The 22571-nt window shown below is 47.0% G+C and overlaps 2 protein-coding genes across 6 annotated transcripts in view; one reads left to right on the top strand and one right to left on the bottom strand.

Moving 5' to 3' along the window:
- The window catches only part of RECQL5 (RecQ like helicase 5), a 37964-nt gene that overhangs the window by 10172 nt on the left and 5221 nt on the right, over positions 1 to 22571 (bottom strand). For 3 of the 4 annotated variants that reach the window (XM_054171141.1, XM_009897944.2, XM_054171142.1), the window contains exons 6-7: positions 21531 to 21693; positions 20938 to 21020 (exon numbers count right to left, since the gene is read on the bottom strand). In XM_054171141.1, coding sequence (XP_054027116.1) covers positions 20938 to 21020; positions 21531 to 21693 — 246 coding nt within the window. Of the gene's footprint in view, positions 1 to 20933; positions 21021 to 21530; positions 21694 to 22571 lie in introns of those variants that run through there. The other variant, XM_054171143.1, reaches the window with a different exon arrangement.
- SMIM5 (small integral membrane protein 5) lies at positions 2373 to 18608 on the top strand. 2 transcript variants are annotated; one of them, XR_008462772.1, is made up of 4 exons: positions 2373 to 2667; positions 11640 to 11793; positions 13301 to 13628; positions 18338 to 18608. XR_008462772.1 is itself a non-coding variant. In XM_009897942.2 (3 exons), the coding sequence occupies exons 2-3, from the start codon at positions 11667 to 11669 to the stop codon at positions 13420 to 13422; spliced, it is 249 nt and encodes an 82-aa protein (XP_009896244.1). In that variant the 5' UTR covers positions 2373 to 2667; positions 11640 to 11666; the 3' UTR covers positions 13423 to 13803. The 2 variants fall into 2 exon arrangements, 1 of the variants encoding a protein (XP_009896244.1); XM_009897942.2 differs by lacking the exon at positions 18338 to 18608 and having other exon boundaries at positions 13301 to 13803.

Genomic DNA, 22571 nt, shown 5'->3' with positions numbered 1-22571 from the left:
TAGTTGGCTTACCAACTTCATCTGCAGAAAGTGGGTCACAGAGGGGGAAAAGTAAGAGAGAGAGCACTTTATTTACTCATATTATGAACCCTTTAAGGCAAGTCTGAACTTGCCAGAGATCTAACAAATGCAGTTTGCTTCTTAAACGGGTATGCGTGCCTGGGAGGAACATAACTGCCTGGCTGCCACAGCATCACAAACCCTGCAAGGCTCTACAGCTGGCTCCCTTGGCTCACTCATTCCCACGGCCTGGGAGGTTAATTTGCCAGGAGGAGAGCGAGGGAAACAGCAGAGCAGCAGGGCACAGCCTGCTGTGGCCACAGCACCGTGTGTGCTGACGCACAGCGGACCTGGCGCTGCTCAGGTAAGGAGGGCTGCCCCAGTGGGATGTTGTGCTGCAGGGTCTGGGGGCCTGGAGAGGGCTGTGACAAAGCTGCCTTTATGTCCCCCTGCAGAGCCACACTGACTCACGCTCCTCTTGTGCTCAAAGAGCTCCTTTCACAGGGTGGGGAAGGGTGGGGGGGATCGGGATGGGGACAACACATTCGATCCCCTTGTCCTGCCTTGCCGAAAGAGCCGCTGGTGCTGCCTGTCCTGCCAGTGCAACGTGACTATAGAAATGTCAGCGAGCTGCAAGTCAGCTTTTTGTTGCCCCAAAAGAAAACAGGCAGGCATTCTCATTCGGCCACGGCGCTCTCACACGCGCTCATCTGCATTGGAGTCAACTCAGGCGTGCAGGAACGGCCGAGCCCTCTCCTCACTCCGGCAGCCTGCTCACCAGGCTTGTGCTGGGGAGGGACACCCACACACACCTCTGTCCCTTACTGCAAACCAGAGAGGTGCCCCAAGGGAGGCCTTTGGTGGAAGCAGAGATCAGCTCTGAAGTCACGGGAATATAGGGTTCTCGGGTCTAACCCCTCATACAGCCCAGCCCGCTCCCTCCAGCCTCCTGTCACTGCCTGCGCTTTCCTGCAGAGTTGCTCAAACTGGGGCCACAGCCCTGCTTTAGCCAACGGTGCTCATGAGTTGGCTCACCACAGAAAGGCAGTTGCAGAACTAAGATTGCAGACCCACAGTTGAAGTCATAGCCAGAGTTACCAAAAGGGGTGTTGAGGGGCAACTGGGTGAACTGAGCACAATGCTTAACTAATGCTCAACAGACCTAAAGCTTAACTGAATGCAGGAGGTCCTGAAACACAGCTGGTTATGCATTAACCATAATGGGGAAACTTCAGATCACATGAGCACCTGAGGAGAGCCCACAAGAGCTGATTTCCATACATTTATGGTAGTTTGTATCACCATACACATCCTAAAATTATTTCATCTTTTAAATATGCAGCTGCACTATTTGCCTCCCTCACCCTTTAACAGGACTATGCAGGAGCTGACCATTGGTCTTTAAAAGGCCTAAACAACATCATTATTTCCTTTGAGGCATCCTACCTCGACCTGACATCATGGGAGAGGATGAAGGTTATTAACATGTTTTTGTCTGGCCACTACATTTCAGGAGAGTGCTAAACTGACCACATGACTGCCTGCGCCGTACCTCCTTGCTTTTGTACCCCAGCTGAAACAAGAGCAATGAGTAGAAGCAGATGGACAGTCAGAGAAGCAGCAGTCACAAATCTCAAAGGAAGCTTTGCCTCTCCCAGAACACACCAGAAAAAACCCAAAAGCATTTCCTCACGTGAGCCAAAGAGGGGTACAAAGCCTCATCAGAAAAGCTCTACCTCAAAAAAAAAACCCAACCCATCAAGTCCTGCAATAGAGACAAAAAATGAAAGCCTTAAGAAAGGCAAAATTCACATGAGGACAAATCAGTTACCTAGATTCCAGCTGCTGAAAAACATTTTAAAAAGCCATTTAATGAGCTTTATCAAAGAGAAGAGCAAATTAGGAAGCTGATGAGAAATTGCCACACTGCAGCTGTCTGAAGGACTGTACCCTGTGTAATACCATCAGAACTTTAACAACCCTCTGGGAAAAGACAGTGGGTGTCAGCTGTCCCCAGAATACAAAACCCACAGTGTCAAAGGAATATCTGACCTGGCCAAGGGCATGGAGCAGATTCACTACCCTGCACCCCACCCTCCCTCCCCCTGGTGTTGTTCCATCCTTGTGCTTTCTTGCTCCATCCCTTGGAAGAACACAAGAGCCAAGCTCCTTCCCCCAGGAGTCGGAAGGAAACTGGGGACCATAAAGGAAAGTGAATTGTTTGAACACTCCCCCAAACTATGGCAAGAAAAGAATCAATTGGAGTCTCACTCCAGAGAAAAAAAGAAAAGGAAAAAAAAAAAAAAGAAAGAAAAGCTGCGATTAAAAAGGAAATAAATAAAAACTCAGCTGCGAGATGGACAGAGGAAGCAAGCAACAAGTGCTAGGTCGGGGCACTCGGGGAGCTCGCAGCAGCGGCTGGCTGGGTTGCGGTGGCTCCTGGCCACCCGCCCTCCGCTCTGGCACACATGTAACACGAAACTTCGCATCTCCAGGACAACCAATAACAAAAAAAGGCAGAGACAACAGCTGGCTGTCAGCAGCAGAGCCGAGAGGAGCCGAGCGAGGAGCCAGACGCAAGCCAGGATGAGGGGAGAGATGACGTGAAAACTTGAAGAAGACAAAACGAAGAACAGGAGGAGAAGAAGAGTTGGCGGCGCGGCTGGGGTAAGGCTGAGCTATTGCCGGTGTCCGCTCAAGCGCGGCGAGTTAGCAAAGTAGCTGGAGCCTTCGGAGCTCTCGGTAGGGTGAGCTGCAGAACCAGCCCTGGAGCAGAGCTCGCTAGCCTGGATTTGTTTGTGAGGGGCACTCAGGAGCAAAGGGGACTAGAGGAAAAGCTTTTAATAGGATTGCAGAGACCTGCGCCGCAGCCGCGCTGCTAACAAAGGGGCCAGCCCGAGTCTCGCCGTGCTTCCACCGAGCTGGAGCAAGCAACTTTGCTGATTAGAGAGGCTGGCTGCTCATTTTACTCTTGCTGTGATGGAATGTGACCTTAGCTGATAAGCAGGTCTAGCACAGGGAATTCTCCACGGTGATGACTTAGTGTATTGCTGCTTGGTGTGGCAGAGAGGCTGAGCAGAGCGGTGCCATCAGAGAGGAGCTGCCAGCACAGGCAAGTGCCGGTGAAACCAAGTGCCAGCCACAGCCTTCTCCAGAGCTCCTCACTGCTGGAGTTAAGTTTGATCTCCCAAATCCTGAAGTAAAAAGCAAGCTTAGGAAAGAAACCCTGGTGGGGGAACTAGCAGACTGTGCAAGTTAAGCATCTGTGTCCAACAGGAAGAAACAGAAAGGTTTTACACAGCTTCTTACAAGAGCATTAAAAACAAAGGCAAAACCAGCTCGTGTAGCAGGCACAGATGCTGGCTTGCTCAGAACAGAGAAGCCACTGCTCTGAGAGAACATACCCACGGGCTGAGGTCTACAGGAACAAGAAAGTCAGGTCTGAAGGGAAGGAAAAGGATTCCCCACATACATGAAATTATAGAGTCATAGGATCACTAGGTTAGAAAAAAACCTTTAAGATCAAGCCCAAGCCTTGTTTTGCATAGAGAGGTGTCCCACAACCTGTGCTCCCACCTCTGCTTTGCTGCTGGGTGCAGGAAGGTGGGGGGCAAGATGACTGACCATATAAGCCTCTGTTTTCTACCATCTGAAGCCAATTACTCTGTTTGGAAGCCCTTGCACCTCCTATCACTGAGCTGGCTAATGGCACTTGCCTCTTCCAGGAGGCACATGGGCAGCAAGCTGTTTACAAACAGGTAGGGAGAGGGGCAGAGAGCCAATTCTCACAGGAAAAAAAAATGTCTTCCCTATCCTACACATGCCTGCAGGGAGGAATGCTAAGGATCAGGTATTTCCACTTCATTCTCGTTAAAGTGGAAGGGAGGGCAGGTCTTTGTGACCTACGTGTTGTACAAACACCAACTTGGGACTGCTGGGGTGAGAAGATGCAGTAGTTGAGGCACACATGCCTCCACACACACAGCCCTGGCTTCAAAGGGGACGGAGGGAAGTTTCCACCCTGATAATGAAGGGTCTCTGTAGGTTGTTTGTTGCAGTTAAGATGGTTTCTCAAATAATTACAGGGAAAAAACAAAGTTTAGGGGGAAAGGCAAAAAAAAAACAAACAACCCAAACCCAAAACAAACCCAAACAAACTGGAAGAAACAAAACAAAGAAAAAAAGGAAAAGGAGGGAGGAGTGAAGGGAGAAGGGCAGAGGAGGGAGTGGGGCAGAGAAACTCGCCAAGTTGTCCTCACCAAAAGAAAATCTTCCTGGGTTTGACTGGGGGTTTGTCCAGCCACAGCAGCGTTGCACACAGGCTGTGTGTGGGGGTAAGCAATATGAAACATGTGTGGGTAAAAGCACTCGTGTTACAGCTGTCACAGTGCACAGCGCTCTCAGCCTGACTGCGAAGCAAAAGCACTCGCGGGAGCGAAGGTTCAAAACCAGCCACGTTTGACAGAGCAGATCCCCTCTGCAGCACAGCCCCTGTCCCCCACAGCCTGCAGTGGGCCACTGGCAGGGACTGAAGAGACTGTAAGAGAGCTGGGTGAGGACAGCAACACCCACCCTCCTCACCTCCGTGCAAGCTCTCACCCCTACTCCTGTGCCACCACAGCTGATGTGCTTCACAACAGCTTCTTCTGAGGAAGCAGCTGTCGTAACCTTCAGTTTGGAGTCCCTACACCCAAGTGGCATCTTTACTAAGATTAGATCAGCATAACTCTAAAATGCTTGTAATTTCTGAGACCAGTCAAGGACGGGGCACAGAGGTGGCTGAAAGAAGATGGAAGTGTTTCCAGCACTGTCAGGGGGCTGCAGCTGCCTTACCTTACCTCAAACACCAAACCACCAAAGGATCCCAGTATGTTTGTGAAGTAACTATCCACCAGGCTTGCACAGGCACACAGCTACCCCTGTCAGCTTCCTGGGAAATGGTGATTTTGCTAATATTAGAATAGACTTTCATGCTAGATTCAAGCACCAGCCACCCTAAAAAAAGTTCTCTTGTAGAAGAGCTAGAGGTTTATTTTTAAAACTGACCTTTCCCTTCCACTGGATGGCTCTTGTGTTTTGGTTCCCCCACTTCAGAGTGGGAGCAGTAGTAAGGAATGCCCTCCAAGGGGTTTGTGGCCTTGTTTGTGGGATGGAGTGGAGGAAAAGCAGTGGTGTTCTGCAGAGGTGTAGAGACTCTCAGCTCAGTGCCCCAGTGGGTACCTCAGCTACTGCAGCTGCTGTTGCAGGGAATTCAGTGCCTTTTTATATTAATCTAATATTAGGTTGTAGGCGAGGGATGGAACATTTACAGGGCTGCCTCAAGACCAGTCTCCAAATAGTGGGTGGTGGAGATGACAGGGTATCCCAGCCAAACAGTTACCCAGCCAGGGCAGCTTTATAATCTAAAAGAAATGTGTGGCCTTCTCTTCCAGAGCAGTTGACAAAGTCAAAACTTTTCTTCCATGACATTGAGCTGCAATTTACCAGTTTGGGCGTGTGCCGTTAAAAGGCTGAATTCTCTTGATACTGCAAACTATTTTCATCTGTTTGGGAATGAATTATAGGTCTGTCTGGCTCTGTTTGCTCCTGTTTTAGGGGGGAAAAAAAAAAGCAAACCCAACACAACAGACAAGCCCTTAAGTGTCACGTGGCTGGGTCAGCTACAGTCATGGCAGTGAACATTGCATTAACAATGGTGAGGGAAAACCAGGCACTGATAATACAAGTCCATTTCTATAGCCCTTTCTAAATCTCAGAAGTACACTGCAAACTCAGAACAATAAACAATCACCAGAATTATTACATGTGCTGCCAAAATGCATCTAAACTCTAACAACACCTAGCAGCCAAGTGTTGTTTTAGGACAGGAAGCACTGCAGGCCTCATGCATATGAGGTCAGAAGCAGGTTTCAGGATCCAAGAACAAAGCTGGTAGGCTTAGGAACCAGCCAAGCCTTCATGTTCTCAAGAAAGTGGCCAAACACAGTCAGAGTTTATTTTGAAGCTTTAGATGAGAACAAAAAGCTTCCACTCCCCTTCAGCTGCTCACCACTCTCCTTCCATGAGGCTAGGAGTAGCCTTCTATGATTTCCTACCAAATAAGCGCCTCCAGTCTGTTCAGGCTTCCTATCCCTCTGCTAGCCCAATTTTCAGCCACCTCACTTGACTTGCCGGAGGTAACAACACCACAAAGGATTTGCTTCTCCACAGCCAGAGTCTTGGGAAAAAAAGACAATGCTACAATGAAGACTGGTGTCCTACCCTGTAAGGTCTCTGGAGCAGTGCTGGTGTGGGCAATGGGCACTTGCCACATTAAGGACTAGAGGCACTGGCAGCTTCAGGTCACAACCAACAGCTTCCCCCTCTCATCTCTTCTTTTAGATTACTGTAGCAACAAACCCACACAGCCAAAAATTCACAGAGGAGAAGCAGCAGATCAGGAGGTCACATCAAGAGAAATAAACCCTGTAGAGCATGACTAAGGAGCAACCATGAGTGGAAGCCATGCTTTCACCTACTTTCATCCTCAACAGGCTCAGTGAGTGAAGTGTAACAAGCACTTGGCAAGCAAAAGCCATTGCAGTTTGTAACTGTAACAAAGCCAGGGACTTATTCTGTGTAAAGAGTTCAGAGCACGTTAGAGACCTGGACACACAACAATTAGCAAACCAACCTCTGAGGGTGGTTCCATGTTTTGCTGCTTTGCAGAGATGAAGTCACCCAGCAGAGGGATGGATGACTTATCCAAAGTCATACCACCAGTAACATCACTGGCAGGCCAGGAAGACTGCCTGCACTTACTTAATTTCCAGTCCTGGGGCTAAACCACAAACCCAAATTCATGTCATTTGCACTGAAATAAGCTGCTCAAATGCCACCAGGGCTATGGATAAACAAGTGTCTCATTCCTCAGCAGTCAGTTTAAGATCACCCACTCCCTACAGCTTGACTTCTGATGCACCTGTGTAGACACACAGATAAGCTCCAGCTCGTCAAACCAAAGTCAGACCAAAAAAACCCTGACCAATTTCCATCCATTTCAAAATGCAACAACTGGAGTAGCTTAAGGCAGAGGCATGTGGGACCCCTCCTTGGGATGTGGGTCATGCCAAAGCTCTTTTTCTTGCTTGAAGCCTGGAAGCTACCACACACAGCCAGTTCTCTGTACAAAGAAAGCCTGACCAAGGCTTTTCTCTTGAATGTCTAGATTGAGGCTTTTTAATGGCTTTATTCTCAGAAGGGCTGAGCAGCCAACTTCTGAGTGCTTGAGTATGGCATAAACCCATTAAAACAGTTCAGAAGGATCATCTCAGTGCTATTACAGCAATTTTCACAGCTTTATTCAGTGGGCACAGCAAGATGAAGCTGTATTAAAAACAAGCACAAGCACTTTCTGGGAATCTAATGCTACAGAAGCCCTAAATGTAGGACATACTTTGGTTTTAGAGGGTCATCTAATCCTAGGAGTTGAGCAGCAACACCTCAGACGTCAGGCATGCCTCTGTGCTCCCTCTTTCCAGCCAAGGCAGACAACTCATAGCACACGTGGCAGATCCTTAAAACCAAATAAACCCAAATGAGCTTTGTTTTATTCCTTCCCCTGCCAGGCCTTGTAACACAGAGGAGGGTGCAAGAATTGATGATCTTGTCCCACTGGTAACACCAGTTAGAGGAGCTATTTTTTCAAGAACACCCAGAAGAGGAAACAGCTGAAACCACGAATTTCAGGCTGCCACCCCAGCCCAGCAGGAACTTCCACACTGCCTATCACAAGCCATGACCATTGTGCTCACTTTCTTTCTTTCTTCTCTGTCAGTTTCTGCTCTTACCTCTCCTCGCTCTTATTTTCACTTCACATGATCTCTACCCAAAGCTATGGAGCAAAAGTTCACGCCATTAGTCTGACACGTTACAAAGACTACATTGCACTGTGGTCATTCAGCATTGCTTCCATGGGTTCCATCAGCTTTGCTGCCACAACAGCCATTATCTCCTCTGCTCTGGAGGGTTCTCATCCTCAGTGGACGTGGTTTTGAGGAACAACAATGAGCAAGGAAAAACTCCCAACTGAGAAAAGCACTGACAGACGGTTATGCTTGCTCCAAACCCATCAGAATCTGTGAGGTACCAACTTGGGTGGCTGTTCTAGGCTCTGAAAGAGGAGTCCAGTTTGAGAAAGTAAATCATCAGTTAAGACCTACCAACCTTAAATTTCAAATCTCTCCAGACTTGCCTGCTCTAAGAATAATCATTACAGTTGCTGCTTCAGATATCCTGCATCACCTGGCCTTTACTTGCTGTTGGTGACTGGGAGCTTACCTGAACACAGTACAATTCAAAATGAGGAACTCATTCTTAACAGCTGTGCTCTGAAATGTGTCAGTCATCTCATCACTGCTGTACATGTGCAGACACAGAAGCCAGTTTGCTCAAGTCACCCAGCACCAGCCTGACCCTTATGCCAATCTCTAAGATAAGATCTTGGTTCTGCTGAAATCAATCAGAAAAAGATCACAATCAGAACGAGTCCTGACCAAAGACTTCACGTCACGAGCAGCACAGAAGATTGCTCCATGATTAGAAATCACTTTCTTGGTGAGCTTTGGCTTTTTTTAAAAAAGAAGTGATTTATTCTTTACCCTTCTGCTCCACAAGCAGAAATCCAAAAGCAGTGAGAGCCTGTGGAACCAGAGTGCAGACAGAAGTGCAGTCAAGCAGAGAAACGTTTGCTTCCTCACGACTAGGTTAGAGACCGCACCGCCGACATCAACCCTTGTCCCTGGAGAAGTTCAAACCAAGGTAAACAAGCAACATTCCTTGCAAGCTTGAGAATAAGAACTCCTTCACATAGCTGCAGATTAGGTACTGGGGGGCAGAGGAATGTCTAGTACTGAGAAGACAAGCTCTTATCATTTCAGGCTGGGCACTTTGCTACTCCATGTGGAGTTTCACCGTTCTACTCAGTCGTTTCACGCTGCACACCCTCACTTCAGAGGCTGGCTCCTCTGCCTGCTGCTCCTGGTGCAGCCCAAAGCATGGTATGAAAGGTTAGAGCAGAACCCTTGCTAGGAGAGCTTCTGGGCAAGCAGAAACACCCCCAAAAGGAAGAAACATTTTCAGAATGTTAGAGCCAAAAATACTTATTTTAGGGAGAAAAAAAAGAGGTTTTTTTTCTTCTGGAGCCAAGAGCAGAAAACAAATCACTTCCCCTCTGCCTGCACTGCCATCTCTTGGAATGGAAACAAGACTGGAGACCTGCTGCTGACACAGAATCCTGCAGCACTCTGCAAAGGAGAAAGCAGCAGTTTCTGGTACAGCAATCATCTGGAAAGAACTATTTAATCCTAGTCTCAAAAGTGACCTTCTCAGCTCAAAGGCCACAGCTCTGCCTCCCTGCTAAGTTGAAGTTGCACAGAGGTCTTTCTGGGGATGCAGATTTTTCCAGCCACCCAGAGCCCTAGGAAAGCAGCTGCTTGCGATTTTTCAGGCCTTATCTTGGACTTTTAAGAACAAAGAAACTCCTTTTTTTTGAACTGCATAAACATACAGAATGTAATTTGACTTGGCCTCTGTTGCCTTCAAGCCCAGCATGCACCAAACCGGCCAAGGCCTCCCTGTCCTCAGTGTGTTTAGAAAAACTGAACTTCAAGCATCCATTTGTTTGAGTAACCAAGCCAGATGTGCAGTAATGAACTAGCTGGCTTCCCCTGCATTGTCCTGGCCACTTGGCTCTGTGTTATCACCAAGACTAGGATATTAAATTACACTGTTCCAAGGCCCATAAAACCCAGTGTTGACTTTGACAACACACACACAAGCTAGTACATCCTGATAGAATAATGACCTACGAGTTACAATTCACCCAAACACTGACCTGTCCATAAAGGTTTAGGTGAAACCCAACAATATCCTATTCCAGCAGAACTTGAACTTCCCCAGCTCTCATGCAAGCTTGGGTGTTGGTTGTTTTTGCTTGTTTGGGTTTGATTAGGTTTTTTTTTTGCCCAGTATCTTCCAAAATCCTGCTGATAGGGCAAAAGAACAGCAAATATTGGTGGGAAAACTGAGGTGCCCAACTTTGACTGGACTAATGATGTTTTCAGTAACAACACTTCATGGTGATCATTCTTTCTGAGAATAAAGAAGGTGTAAGCAGGGCAGAAGGAGTTAGCTCCACAACGGAGATCTCTTGATATCCATACAGGCTGGAGGATGATGAAATTGAGAACAGCCCTGCAGAAAAGGACTTAGGGGTGACAGTGGATGAGAAGCTGGACATGAGGCAGCAATGGGCACTTGCAGCCCAAAAAGCCAATGGCATCCTGGGCTGCATCAAAGGAGCATGACGTGCAGATCAAGAAAGGGGATTCTGCCACTCTGCTCTGCTGAGACCTCACCTGGACTGCAGCTCTGGGGTCCCCAACGCAAGAGACCTGCTGGAGCTGATCCAGAGGAGGTCCACAAAAATGATCAGAGGGCTGGAGCACCTTTCCTATGAAGACAGGCTGAAAGATTTGGGACTGGCTCCAGGAAGACCTTATAGCTACATTTCCATATCTGAAGGGGACCTACAGGAAGGCTGTGGAGGAACTGTTTAGAAGGGCCTGTGGTGATAGGACAAGAGGCAATGATTTGAAACTGGAGCAGGATATATTTAGGTCGGACAAAAGAAGGAAGTTCTGCACAGTGAGAGTGGTGAAATACTAGAACAGGTTGCCCAGAGATGTGACTGAGGCCCCATCCCTGAAAACACTCAAGATCAGACTTGATGGGGCCCTGAGCAGCCTGATTTAGTTGGAGTTGTCCTGCTGACTGCAGGGGGGTTGGGCAAGATGACCTTTGAGCATCCTTTCCAATCTGTGAATTTGTGATATCTCCCCAACAGATCCAGGGGCTTTTGCTTTGCTCATCACTAGCAGTGATGGGTAGACATCCACTGTTCAATTCATACACTGCTTCATTAGAACAATGACTTAAAAGAAAAAAGCACCATTTACCTTACCATGCACCACTTGCATTCATCTGTGAGAGCCTGAAGAGGATCCAGGTGTCCCCAGTGAACACAGATTTTAGTTTTCTCTGTCACCACATAGTAAAACTGGTTGATAAAAATGCTGCTGTGGGTAGTGAGGTGTTGCAGTAAGTGACTTTGTTTTGGAAGGGGCTGTTTGTAGATGAAAGAGGAAGAAGTCTTCAAGGGAGTCAGTAACAAGTAACTGAAAACTGTGTTATCCCTGGAGTTCAGCACCTGGAATTCAAGTCCAATTAGAACTGAATTTCATTTTGGAAGACAAGTTACCACAACTGAATAAAAGATCCTTTCACTGGGTGAAAGCCAAGAGGGCAGGCACTGTCCAGTTTTAACTCTGTGCCTGCTGAAATAAATGTCCCTTTAGAAGAAACACTCTTTTGCCTTTGCTAAACAGTGCAGCTGCCAAAAGCACCCACAAAGCCAGATTTTGAAATTAAAACAGTGCCAAAACATGCAGACAATTAATAGTCCTCCACCTTAGCTACTGGGAGCAAGGACTGAGACCAGACAAACTTGTTTTCTTGTGATCACCACCTCTATAAGAAGGTTGGCAGCTTCCTAGCATTAGTCAGTGAAAAGACTCATTCTCTGTTTGGTTCTTCTACAGCTTAAAGCCTGGAAAGGTTGAGCCAGAATGTCTTCTGAAGGCTTTCTGAAGGAATTGCAAACCATTGGTGAAAAGCTTCTCCTTAAGCTCCAGAGACTGCCGAAGGCTGACCCGGTGGAGATTGTGTCCTTTTGTGTGGTTCTTCTGTTTATTGGTGAGTGCTTGGTGGAGGCAGAGGGGCTGTCAGAACATCTCTTCTCTTCTCTTCTACGGGGGCAGCTTGCTCCACAATCTTTGTTGCTGTTGTAGGCAGCTCCAGGCTGTGCTCAGAGGCCCAGTTTGATTCCTTGGTCTAGCTTTTAATGCTCAGTGTGTGTGTCTCTGCTCACCTGCACAGCACAACAGGTAACAGCACAGCTTTCTCCAAAGCTCTCATATTTAAGCATTACTTTTAACAACAGTGTTTTAACCAAGCCAGAGCTGCTGCAATGTTTTCATGTATAGAAGACAGTTTACAGTAAGTGGTATCAGGGCATCTCCTAGCCACAGAAGACACCTGAAGGCTAAGACTGAGTTTCATCCCTGTGTTTACTTCAGTGCAAGCCAGGATGCTTCGGATGAGCCTATTTACGCTCCTCTGGTTAATGGCAAGATCCCTTTTGCTGCTCTGTGGGATGGCATGGAAGGAATAACAAACAGCTGCTGGACCAAGGGGGTGAAGTTTGTTTAGACTATGGGAAAAGGAGCAGGAAGGAAGGCAGGCCCTCCCCCTCAGAGAGGCACACTTTGCTCCCAGCCAAAAGGAAGGGTGTGTATCCAGCCTGGACACTCCTCCCTGGGCTGGAATTCAGAAGGGCACACCTGCTGCTTTGTGTTTTTCTTACCTACAGCTGGTTCCTGGTCCCTTAACCTGGCAGCCCAGCTCCAGACTTCCAAGGCCCACATGCACACACACACACACACATGCACGTTCACACACTCGTGCATGTTCTGCAGGATCAAACATGTCAGCCTCTTCTATTCCAGACAAACTACACCTCCCTCCCCACACCAACCATCATGCCTAGTGTAGAACAGTCAGTCAGCTCACTGTTTTGGGAAGCAAACCCCTGCAGTTGAAGTGTCTATTTTTTCAAGCTAGATCCATAAGAAAGACTAAAGCCAGCCCAGTCCTGAGCATGTGTCCTCATTAAAGGGTACACTGCACACACTCCTCAGACCGGCAGCTGCCAGTCTGACTAACCAGATCCTCTTGAGTTGCTTCTGACACAGCTATGGAGAGAGCTGGATCTCCATCCTTGCCAGGCACACAGCTCTTAGTTACTGCATGTCATCTCTGAAATAATAGCCCATTATGCAGGTGAAGATATAACCCCATGTGGTTTGGTACATAGCTCTTAAGATCATGAAGTGTTCAGTAATGATTGTCCAGGTTAAATGGATAATTAATACAAGGGGGCAGGAACTTAGAAGGAGGATGATGGGGATCAAAACAAGAAAAGGTCATCAAGAAACCGGGCTTTGCTCACTCTCCTGCTCACCAAACAACTTGCAGAAGACATAGGAGTTGCCCTGCTATGACTGTTCCTATGCTGGGAAGCATGGCAGATAGTCGTGGAGGTGGTTCTGGTGTTGGGTGGAAGTTTGGACTTGACCTTAGAGGTCTTCTCCAACCTTAATGGTTCTATGATTCTATGACTATCCTTCACTTCTCTTTCCAGTTACTGTTCTGCTGCTCATGGTCATTGCCTGCAGCTGCTGCTGCTACAGCTGCTGTGGCTGCAATGGACGTGCTGACCACAGGCGTAGGAAGATCCAAGTCCGCCCAGCTGCCCATCCATGAAGAAGTGACACAACCTACTACCAGGGACATATCAAGGACATGTGTGGACACCATGACTCAGTCCTGTCAGAATGACCTTCTACACTAGCTCACTGGAAATGGCAATAACAGTGTTAATTAGTATGACTCAGAGGACCAGAAATCACAGCATGGAATCCCTCCTTTCTGTGACAGCCGCTGCTGGGCTCTGTGGGGTGCCCAGAGAGGTAATGCTACTGTACCATCACTGTCTCCCTCTTCTGGGGTGGGGTAGGGGGCCATGGACACATGCTGCTGAGCAAACAGACATTCTATGCTTGCCCAATGACAGCCCTGCCACTGGGCCAGCTGAGGATTCCTTTTGTGAGCATGGAGCCACAGACCAAAGCAGAGAACATGCACACTGCCAAGTGCTCTCTTCACAAATGGCTAATCCAGAAGGATGGTGCTGGGTGCTAACAAGGCCCACCAACATGACTGGGAGGTCCATGTGGGCAGCGCATTTTGGACTGAGCCCAAACCTGCTCTTTCTAAAGCCACCTGTCACGGACATGCTTAGGTGAGATGTCTGCTGAAAACAAGTCATGGACCTTCTGACCCAGGCACACCAGCTGAGGCTCTGAGTACAGCTGGCAGCAAACACTCCCTGCTTTATTTCATCAACATCACAATGATGTGAAATTGCCAAAGAGAAAACAAATCAGATCACGTGCAATACCCTTTGTAAGCAGAAAGATGAAGGCAAAAGGGAGAAACTCACCAAGTTACAGCTTAATTGAATCATTCTGCTGCTAAAAGTGCTCCCCACATGGTTCTGCTCTTCTGCTTATTGCAGGTGAATGGTCCTTACAGAGTACAGGAGCTACAGAGATGAACAAATCCCTGTCCTGACCTGAGGGACTTGTGCCTGACTCCCTGCACTGTATGCAGTTCATTTTAGTGGGCACAAGCATTATGCCTAAGGTATGTTCATGAGCATGCACAAAGGCACTTCAGAGGAGCGATGCAGGCACTGTGACAAAGCAGAGCCAAGAAAGGGCTGTATGGCTGAAGTTACCAAGTGCAAATAAATCCCTTTTTCCATGCTGCAGCCACTGTCTATGTTTGGTTTACACCTCAGTGAACTTCAGGAAGGGATTTATGTGAGTACAAGGCTATGGCCCAGGCTGTGACTTTCACAACAGGGACAGCCAAGCAGAGGAGCATCATGCTGCACCTAACTGTCAGCCACTGGGCTGGGGGCCACATGTGTGAAACCAGCCACGTTTATGAGAAAAGATTAAAAGTTACATGCATGTAGAGAAGTCATCATCTACCCTTGCATCCCAACTGAGAGGTGTAGAGGAGTCAAAGGGCTTAACACATGTACCTACCAGAGCCACCATCTAGCTGGAGAGATAAGAATCAGCACCTTTGTAACACTGGGCTTGGAAATATTCTGCACACATCAGAAGGGACACAAAAAATGGAAAGCTTTGTGAAGAAACCTCTTTTCTCTGATGCCTGTCCCCAGATTAGTAAAAAGCACATTACAGCAGTAGTTTACTGTGCATTTAAGGCACTTGATTTTTTTTTTTGCAAAGAAGACAGATGTACTGGAATGTATCCACAGGCAGCTGCACAGAGAATAGCCTAAAAAAATCAGATAAAAAATAATAACCCTCAGACTACCAATGTCCCTTTTAAATCAACAAAAGAAAGCTTTCCAGCAGAAGATGAGGATGGCCCTTGGAAAGGAAATATCTAAGCCCTAACCTGACAACTGCCAACAGAAGACTGCTCCAGTGTGAGCTGGTCTTGCACAGTTACACTGAGACTAACAAGACTCTGGCCTTGACTAAGCTGCCCCAGAGCTTTCACTCCCATACGATGTGCTGGGGAAGGTTAAGCTCCAGTGTGGCATCAGTTCACTCGGATCCACATTCAGAGATGCATCCCACTGACCTCTCCCTCAGATATGCTTCTTCCTCTTACAGACATGTGGCAATCAAGGTGCCACAGAAAGTCTCCCTTGCAGCAGACAGACTTAACAGATGTTTCTGTATCTAAACCATGAGAGCTGTGAAAGGACTGAGCTCCCTTTCTCTGCTGGCCCGTGCCAGACGGTGCCAGCTACAGGACTTAACAGAGTCCCATTCAGAAACGGCTCAGCAGCATGGAACCAGGCTGTGCTAACAGTCAGGAGGAAGCTCAGCAGGCTGGAAACATACCAACGACTGACAGGTTGCTGTCACCAGGAACAAGCTGCCAGGCCTTATCTCAACAGGAAAAGCTACACAACTCCCAGTAGTGCTACAAGTTAAACCACTGACAGATACCAGCGAAGAGGACAAGAGAAGTGGCTCCTGGCTTATCTCTGCCACTCCAAGTTCCTGAATTAGAAACAGGATCAACACAGCAGTGTTTTAAAAATGGAGAGAAAATGCTGCAGTTCCCTAGAGAAGGCAGGTGGAAGAAGCAGAGGAGCAGCCACCATGCAGAGAAGGGGTCCCTCAACTGATTTCTGCAAATGCCTAATGTTCTGCTTTGTACCAATTTGTGCCATTGCACTCAGCTGGACTATTTCTGCCCAGCTTATTCCTTTGGGTATGCCAAGTGCTTGCCTCCGCTGGGCAGAGTCTGCTGCCCTCTTGCATGCAACAGATTAGGTTGGATTGAAAGATGTCCAGCACATCCCCAGCTTACTGCAGCTCTTCAGTTTTTGTTGACTAGAAACCTGCCAGTCTCTGGGTCCCTGCTCAGCACTCACACAAGCTTTTGTGGGTTTGGCTTCAATCATTACCCACAGAAAGGGACCTGGAGTGCCCTGAGCACTAGTGAGGATGGATCTTCTCTTTCAAAAAGGGGAGGATCTCCCTCTTTCAAAGAGGGAGATTCAGAAGAGCAGAGACTAAGGCAAGACTGCTTCAAATACAGCCACTTCTGTGAAAGCCTGAGAGAGCCTGGAGGGAATTGCAGGGGAATACAGATACTTCAGTCCTGATGATACAAGTGTTGAAACAGCTCCTCTCCAGAGACAGCCAGGGCAAAGCCTCCAGCACAAGTGGTGGAAGTTCTACTGATGACTTAATGGAACAGCTTCTGTTCTGTAACATCATCCCTCTGCTTTCAAAGTGATTTGCTTGGCTTGTGACAACCAAGTTTCCTTTTACACAGATGCAGCCTCACACACCATGCTCTCCTCCTTTTATCCCTCCTGCCTCTCTCCAGCACCATCCCTCTGGTCTTCTTCAGTGAGGAACACAACCAGCAGTCAGTTTTATTGCAGCTATCAGCAGTGTGAGGCTCTGTGATGAGTTTAATCCACCTCAACTGTCATGGTGAAGTTTGCACTGGAGGGCAGTCTTGCTCACAGTCATTTTAGATATGGCAGTCTCCTAACAGAGCTCACAATACACTTCCAGTCAGGATCCAGGAAACAAAGCTCTCTGCTCTCCACCACCACTTTCAGCACGTACACCAGTGGATAAAGCCATGGAGAGGCAGAAATGAGTGACAGCTGAACTAGGTTTTTTGAGGTAGACTCAAGGCCTTTGATTAGATTAACCACACCTTTGCAGGAAAGTCAGCTGTTAATAATTTACTGCAGTACAAACAGGCACACTAGCTCTGTAAGTCAGCAGCAGCACTAAGGGGGTCCCTCACCACCAAGATCTCTTGAAGAGGGTGCACAGGAGGAACCAGAAGCAGCATCCACAACAGCTTCAGGTATTTATAAAAATCACACCCAGCTCAATTATTTCAGGAGATTAACTGGGATTAGCCAAAGGGACAGGAGCTTTCTAGGCTGTACACAGGGCTGCTGCCTGTGGATCTACAGATCTAGATTCTGGGTGCCTCCTTCCTAAAGGTGAAGGAAGCTCTCCAGAACAGCTTTCATGTCCTGGATTCCTCTTGATGATCTGCCATCATTCCAGAAAACAACTCATGAACTGAATATATTTGCCTGCTGAGAAAGAAACAAAAACTTCAGCACACTGAAGAGTGAGTTTGTGCTGTGCCCCTTGTCAGATGTGACTTGCTGAGGATGAAACACGCTGTTCATGACTAACCTTTTCCTTACAGTATTAAGGATACAGACAGAAGGGCCAACAAATTGTCAGAAATAACCAAGATCTCTTCCTCTATCACATCTGTACAGTTCTATTTGAGAGAAAGCAGGAGAAATAACCTTTTTCCCTTGGGAAGCAAGGAAGCTACAGTAAAACCACAAGATGCTTGCAAAGAGATACTGGATGCTCTTTAGAAAGCCAATAGCCAAGTCATTATGCAAAGTACCAGTGAAAGACAAAATGTGTAGAACCCATGGAGATCCCAACTTAAATTACTGCTGAACCAAAGCACTTCATGGGAGGAAACCCTGAGCTTCTACTGCAGAGTAACAGAAAGTGTGACTACAGCAAGCTCTGTTAATGGGAGCTATTTTTTGCTAGACTGTTGTCAGCCTTATGGAGCAACAAATTGTCTGTGAAGACCTTTGCTTATTGTTGGGGGGTGTTGTTTGGGGTGTTTAGTTTGTGTTTAAATAACTCAGAGTTTAAGTGCCCAGCTTCTTTATAGGGATTTTTTCCAATGTTATTAAGCAAGTTCTCCCCCTTTCATGTACAGGGTGGAGAGTTGACAGAGATGAAGGGTTCATACTGAACATACTGGAAGAGACACTGTATTATATAATATATTGATAAACTATGATTAAAATAAATCTCAACTGCCAAAATCTCATGAAGCCAGAAGCTTTCCTCTTTACATCTCTAGGTCTGACTGGGAACTGGTCTCAATTGCCTTTTTTCCTGTATTCATGCTCCCATTTCTCCCCCTTTGGAGGAGGGATGCCTGCAGGCAGAGGCAGCATGCAGGCCTGTGCTGGTTTCAGGACCGAGGCTCAAAGCACAGGGAGGATGCACCAACATCTGACATTGTTCTTGTCTACCTCCAGCAGGGTGGAAGCCAGCATGTCATCAGTACAAGAGGCATCCTCGGCTCTCGAAGACCTAAAGAGACTGATCACAAGAAGTGACTGGGCTCTTGGAGGGCTACTGGTGATTAGCATCTTCTGTCTTGTTTTCATTGCTCTCATCTTATTTGCTGCCATCTTTGGGTGCTGCTCATCTCCAAGGCACAGACAGTAGTGGTGCATAAACAGTGGGGCTGAGATGCAGTACTTGGAGCCCTGCAGCTAAGCAAGAATCAGTCCAGGCACAACCTGATTGCGTTGTTCATAGAAAACTTCTCTCTCTGGGTGGTTATTTCTCCTCATGCAACTTCCCTGAATCAAGAGCAAAGCACCAATGCTAGCAAGCTGTTCTGCAAGTCCACAACAAACTCAATACCCAAGGCTGCCTGTATTCAGGAACTGCACAGCTAGCCTCATACCACAGCCAGCTCACCTCTGCCTGATTTTCATCTTGCAAACAAGACCACAGATAAGAGGTGGCAAATGGACAACCATCACCTAAAACTGATAGAGATGTCTTCCTCTGCTGCAGTTATGGGGGGGTGGGTGTTTCTACCTTGCAAATGGGCAAAAGGAAACTGACCAGCAAAAGCCTAAACCCATTCTCTCCAAGCAGCTTAATACCATTGCTCTCCTGTCATACTCAGGCAATAGCCTAAATATACTATGCAAAAACTTGCCTGGCAGTGTACAAGTCTGTCTTTATTTGTCCTTATTTAGAACCTTGCAAGGTCAGAGATTCAGGTTTACTTTCACTGTTTGCATAGTGAAGAGAGCTGCATTAATTCAAAAAGTAAAAAAAGAATTGAGAAGTGGTGTTCCTTTTCACAGCACCCCAGCCTCCTGCACAGCTCTGAGCAGGAAAGCCAGGCAGTGGTGCTGCAATATGTGTTCAAGAGGGGATTGGACATGGCACTTGGTGCCATGGTCTACTAGTCATGAGGGTGACAGGTTGGACTTGATGATCTTTGAGGTCTTTTCCAACCTTGTTGATTCTATTCTATGATCCTGGGATGAATCTGCCACATTATACAGCAGGAAGAATGTACCAAGCTGGGAGAAGGAAGAAAAGGTAAGGGAGATAAGTGACTTCTAATTAGGTCAGTGACATTTCCCTACAGAAATCTCTCTTAGGTACTCAGTGAAACCCTCTTTCCATTACTATTCATCTGAGCAAAAGGAGAATGTTTTCTCTCTGTCCTTGCTCCATTATTGTCTCATTGCTGCAGTGCAACTCCAGAGAAGGTCCTCACTTCAGAGAGCAGGCAGGCTCTTGACAGTGTGCACGAGTAGGAGATGCTGTAGGATGGAGTTCCATGGAGCTGGGCCTCACTGGGACACTACCCTGAAATGTCCTGTTACTGCTTCTGGCTTGTGCAAGGTTAGTTCAGTGATCCTAGTCCAATTCTCATGGCACTAATGTCCATTACAAGAAATGACTGTCACTCTGACTCACTTTACTGATAGCCAGCTTAGGAATCAAGGAGAAGTAGATACCAAGACCAGGTTCCCTGAGGTTAGCCTCTAACCAGACCAACAGAGCTGCCTCTCAGATTACACAAAACCCAGACACAAAGAGCCATCTGGCTGCTCTTGCTGCAAGCTGGCAACACACACCAGCAGGAGAACTTAGCCAAGTAAGTGGATCAAACTTTTAGAGCAAGAAGCCTCCTAGTAGCTACTTTCCAGTATCACCCTGACTTTGGGCAAAGAAGTGCTTCAAGTGCTCCCAGACTCAATGTTCTGCCACAGCTCAGTAGAAGCAGGACCTTCCCAGAGCAATCTCATAAAAGCAGGATTTGTTTACCAACAACATGCTCACCAAGGCATCAGAAAAGCAACACATGCTAAATTCACACTGTAAAAGTTGTCCTAGGCACAGGCATGAAAAGTGAAACAAATGCAGACCTGAAAGCCAGACACATGTTGACCATGTTCAGTCAGTGAACACACACTGCTCTCCAACCAGCCAAATGACAGTCTTGATGTCTTACCCAGCACAGAACAGCAGTTAGAACAATTACAGCTTTCAAGTCAGAACTAAACCTGAGCAATCCACATTGTGGTTGCTGCTCTGCATTTAGATTGGGCATGTCCATAATTTGGGCCCGTTTCTGGAACAGTCAAAGCACCATCAGCTCCCTTCTGAGGTCAGTGAGAATCACAGATATCCAGTGCTTTGCACAGTGGAGCCCCTGAGATTTAGAGAAAGATCCAGGCTAAACATTTCCAGCCCATGCTGATTAAGCTGCCTGTTTCCTCAGAAGAGAGATGTAATGAAGGAGGAAAGAGTCAAAACAAAAGCAAATGGAACTAAGTCAACCCATCATCAAAGACATAGCACAGTGAAATCCACAGCCAGAGTACTTAAGAGTTTATCATCAGCCTATCACTGCATCAGGCTCCAAGACCAACAATTCAGCTCAGAAGTGGGAGTGAGAGACTTCTCAGGGACACCTTCCTCAGCCCAGACAGCAAAGTATCAGCTGATCCATTCAATATTTTCAGCCCTAACAGTGCCTCAGAAGGGGTAGGGCATGCTTTCCCCAACATTAAACAGTGCTTGAAAGAAGTGCACTCACCCCAGCTGCTCACAGAAGTTCACAAGGGCATCAAAAGCGGTCATCACAGCTTTGTCAGACTCTTTTAAGGTCCCTTTTTTTTCCTGAAATTAAATGAGAATAGTAGTTATAGTCTTCAATTGAAATATAAAGAGATGAAGTAACTCTAGTAGTTACAAAATCCAACCCTTCTGTTCAGTAATAGTCACCCAAGAGAAGCAGTGGATTCCCCTACACTGAGTTTTAAGACTCAGCTTGACAGGGTGCTGCTGGGCCATCTCATTTCAACTACCACCTAGGAAGGCTGGACCAGATGATCCTTGAGGTCCCTTCTATCCTGTGATTCTGTGAATATGGCAATTGAGTACAGACACCACCCTGTCCCTGCTCCAGACTTCTGCTCACCTATACCTCTCTATACAGAGCTGGGTCTGGCAACCCTTTCCCTTTTCCTGCTTCACCCTTTCTGCTGTGCCTTAAGAGGGCTAAAGGCAGCTTGAGATGCACCAAAACTCATCTTTGCATATTCAGAGGTCACTGCAGGTAAAGAGGCAAACCAGATCAGAGCAAAGGCAATGGATCTAGGCAGGTAGAGGCCACTCTGCAGACCTTACCTGGATGTTGGAGAGCTCCTTCTTAATCAGGAAGCTGACTTGATCCCGGTCATTCCTTGAGTAGTAGAGGCGGCAGAAGGATGCCTTCCCATCCCTCCCAGCTCTGCCAGACTCTTGGTAATATCCAGCCATTGACTTAGCAATATTCCAATGGGCCACAAATCTGCATGTGATAAGAGAACAGGAAACATAAGCCTGCAGGTTTCTCAGGATTGTGCTGTTTGTGGACATCAACATCAGCAAAAAAATAGGGCAGCAAAACCATAAAAGACAGAGGATTTAGCAGAGCAAAGGGTTTAGCACACAGAAACCTAAGTCCTCTTTACACAAGACACAAGGAAAGCAGCAGAGCTATAAGAAAACAAACACAGCTGAACAAAACATGAGCAGGATGTTGTTCCAAGTGGATGGAAAAGAAGGAGCACACCAGTATCCCCACTGTGCAGACAATGGTACAGAATAAGGACGTTGATTTAAGGACTTTGGGAGATTTGACCATAAAATGCAGCATTAGAGGGAAAAAAAAACAACTACCAAAACCCAAACCAACAACTATTTATTTTGTGCAACACAATCTGAACATTCCAGATCACAATCTGAAATGCTGGATTTTACAAAGACACTTTGCCAGCAGAGCCTGAATGGGAAATTCTATCTCACCAAGCTCACTTGTAGATGAGGGCAACTTTCCCAGCCAACAAATGGACTATGAAGCATTACTAAATTGAATGTAATCTCTGAAGGAAGGTTTAACACACTGCTGCAAAACTGCTTTAAACCTGCTTGTACCTGAACATTCAGCAATTCAGCTTATAACTGTGGTGAGAGGATTTTACACCACAGTAACTCTGCCCACGTTTTCAAGTACCAGTCTGCCTCAAACCCAGCATGTTCCAGAGGCAGGTATGATGCATAAGGGTGTGGCAAAAGATTAAATGACAAAAGCAAGCAAACAGAAACACTCCAGGAACAGGCCAAGCAGGAAGCATCAGAGCCCTACACATTTAATCCCCATCAGGAAGTTTACTGAAGGAATTGATA

Source organism: Dryobates pubescens, chromosome 20 (assembly GCF_014839835.1).
Source record: "Dryobates pubescens isolate bDryPub1 chromosome 20, bDryPub1.pri, whole genome shotgun sequence".
NCBI classification, from domain to species: domain Eukaryota; kingdom Metazoa; phylum Chordata; class Aves; order Piciformes; family Picidae; genus Dryobates; species Dryobates pubescens.
Note: the sequence above shows the minus strand (reverse complement) of the source record. Positions and strands in the feature narration are given on the sequence as shown.